This window comes from Palaemon carinicauda, chromosome 29 (genome assembly GCF_036898095.1).
Source record: "Palaemon carinicauda isolate YSFRI2023 chromosome 29, ASM3689809v2, whole genome shotgun sequence".
Taxonomy (NCBI): Eukaryota; Metazoa; Arthropoda; class Malacostraca; order Decapoda; family Palaemonidae; genus Palaemon; species Palaemon carinicauda.
In genome coordinates this window covers 48,356,280-48,357,900 of record NC_090753.1, presented here as the reverse complement: position 1 = coordinate 48,357,900, position 1,621 = coordinate 48,356,280, and the positions used below count along the sequence as shown (strand labels likewise).

General features: G+C 38.7%; 1 protein-coding gene across 1 annotated transcript in view; it reads left to right on the top strand.

Moving 5' to 3' along the window:
* LOC137622557 (uncharacterized PE-PGRS family protein PE_PGRS54-like) overlaps positions 1-964 on the top strand; it is a 1,803-nt gene extending 839 nt beyond the window's left edge. The window contains exon 2 of the mRNA XM_068353160.1: positions 1-964. This exon is cut by the window's left edge and continues 100 nt beyond it. Within this exon, the coding sequence (XP_068209261.1) occupies positions 1-848 (848 nt within the window). The 3' untranslated portion in view covers positions 849-964.
* The last annotated feature ends 657 nt before the right edge of the window (positions 965-1,621 follow it).

Sequence of the window (1,621 nt, the reverse complement as noted above, 5' to 3'; positions counted from 1 at the left end):
GTCACAGTGGAACTGTAATTGCTGGCGATACCCCTGTAGCTGGAACCGGTCACGTTGGAGGAACTGATACAGTTGTTGGTACTGGTGTAGGAGGAACTCAACTCCACTCTGTCAGTGGTGGAGCAATTGGAGGTGTTGGGGCTGCCAGTGGATCTAGTCATACTGTAACCACAGGTGTGACTGGAACCACAGCTGCTGTTGGAGGATCTAATCATGATATAGGAACAGGTGTTGTAGGAGACAGTGGGGTGGTTAGTGGAGCTGGTTATGATATAAGTACAGGTGTTGTTGGAGCTGCAGGTGTCACTAGCGGATCTAGTCATACTGTAACCACAGGTATTGCTGAAGCTACAGGATTTGTCAGCGAAACAAATCAGGCAGTTGGAGGAGGAAGCCAGCTTGAAGGTGTTGCTGAAGGGGAAACAGGTTACTCAGGCAGTTCAATCAATGTTGGAGGTACTGGCCACAGTGGAACTGTAAATGTTGGAGGTATCCCTGTAGCTGGAACCAGTCACGTTGGAGGAACTGATACAGTTATTGGCACTGGCGTAGGAGGAGGAAGTCAACTTCACTCTGTTAATGGTGGAGCAATTGGAGCCTCGGGTGTTTTGGAGACCGTTGATGATGTTTTGAGTGTAGGAGTAGCAGGCTCTATTGGAGTAACTAATGTGGAAGCAACTGGTGAAAGCAGTGCCACTTACAACCCAGATTATTACCCAGACATCGTTCCAGGATTCCCCTTCCAGATCTCCTACCCTGGAAAAGGATTCGGAGGATGTGCCAACTGGTGTCGTAGCTCAGTCCAGAAGAACTACTACTGCTGCACAAGAACATCGTACAAAGGATGAATAGTTCTCTAGCAACGCTCTACTCCAAAATATTTATGACATAATTAACACAACTTTTCTTCCGTTATTGATCTGTAAAAGTTACATTCTATCAATTGTATGATCCAAAGTATTACTTTATTATAGTTTTACTAATGTTATACATTATAGATTTTTTATAATGAAAATGTTTGCTATATATCTATTCTAAATAAAACTAATTGTCCTGAAAATACTGTGTTATTCAAAACAACGTTAGATATAGAATGTTTTAATCATCACAGGTACTTATAAATGTTTGAATTGCAAAGATATGGAGTCATAATGAAGGAGTTATGTGAATTACCCTTTGAATGAATTTAATGGTCTTTGCAGATCTAAAATACATTATTATACTGGTGCATATGCAAATGAAACTATGTCAGTGTTAACATGTCTTGTGTACATGTCCATTCATGATTATGCATATGATATTAATATTTACACAAAGATAAAATCTCTCTCTCTCTCTCTCTCTCTCTCTCTCTCTCTCTCTCCTCTCTCTCTCTCTCTCTCTCTCTCTTGTCTAGCACTATATATTATATATATATATATATATATATATATATATATATATATATGTATGTATGTATATGTATGTATGTATGTTTGTGTATGCATGTATGTATCAAAAAGTTTCTAGCATTATTTTCTGAAGTAATGTTGCTAGGACATGTTAGTTGTCAATTTTGTTCCAAATTATTGTACATTTGCATACTTCATTCAGTACTTCATGTAAGAGAGAGAGAGAGAGA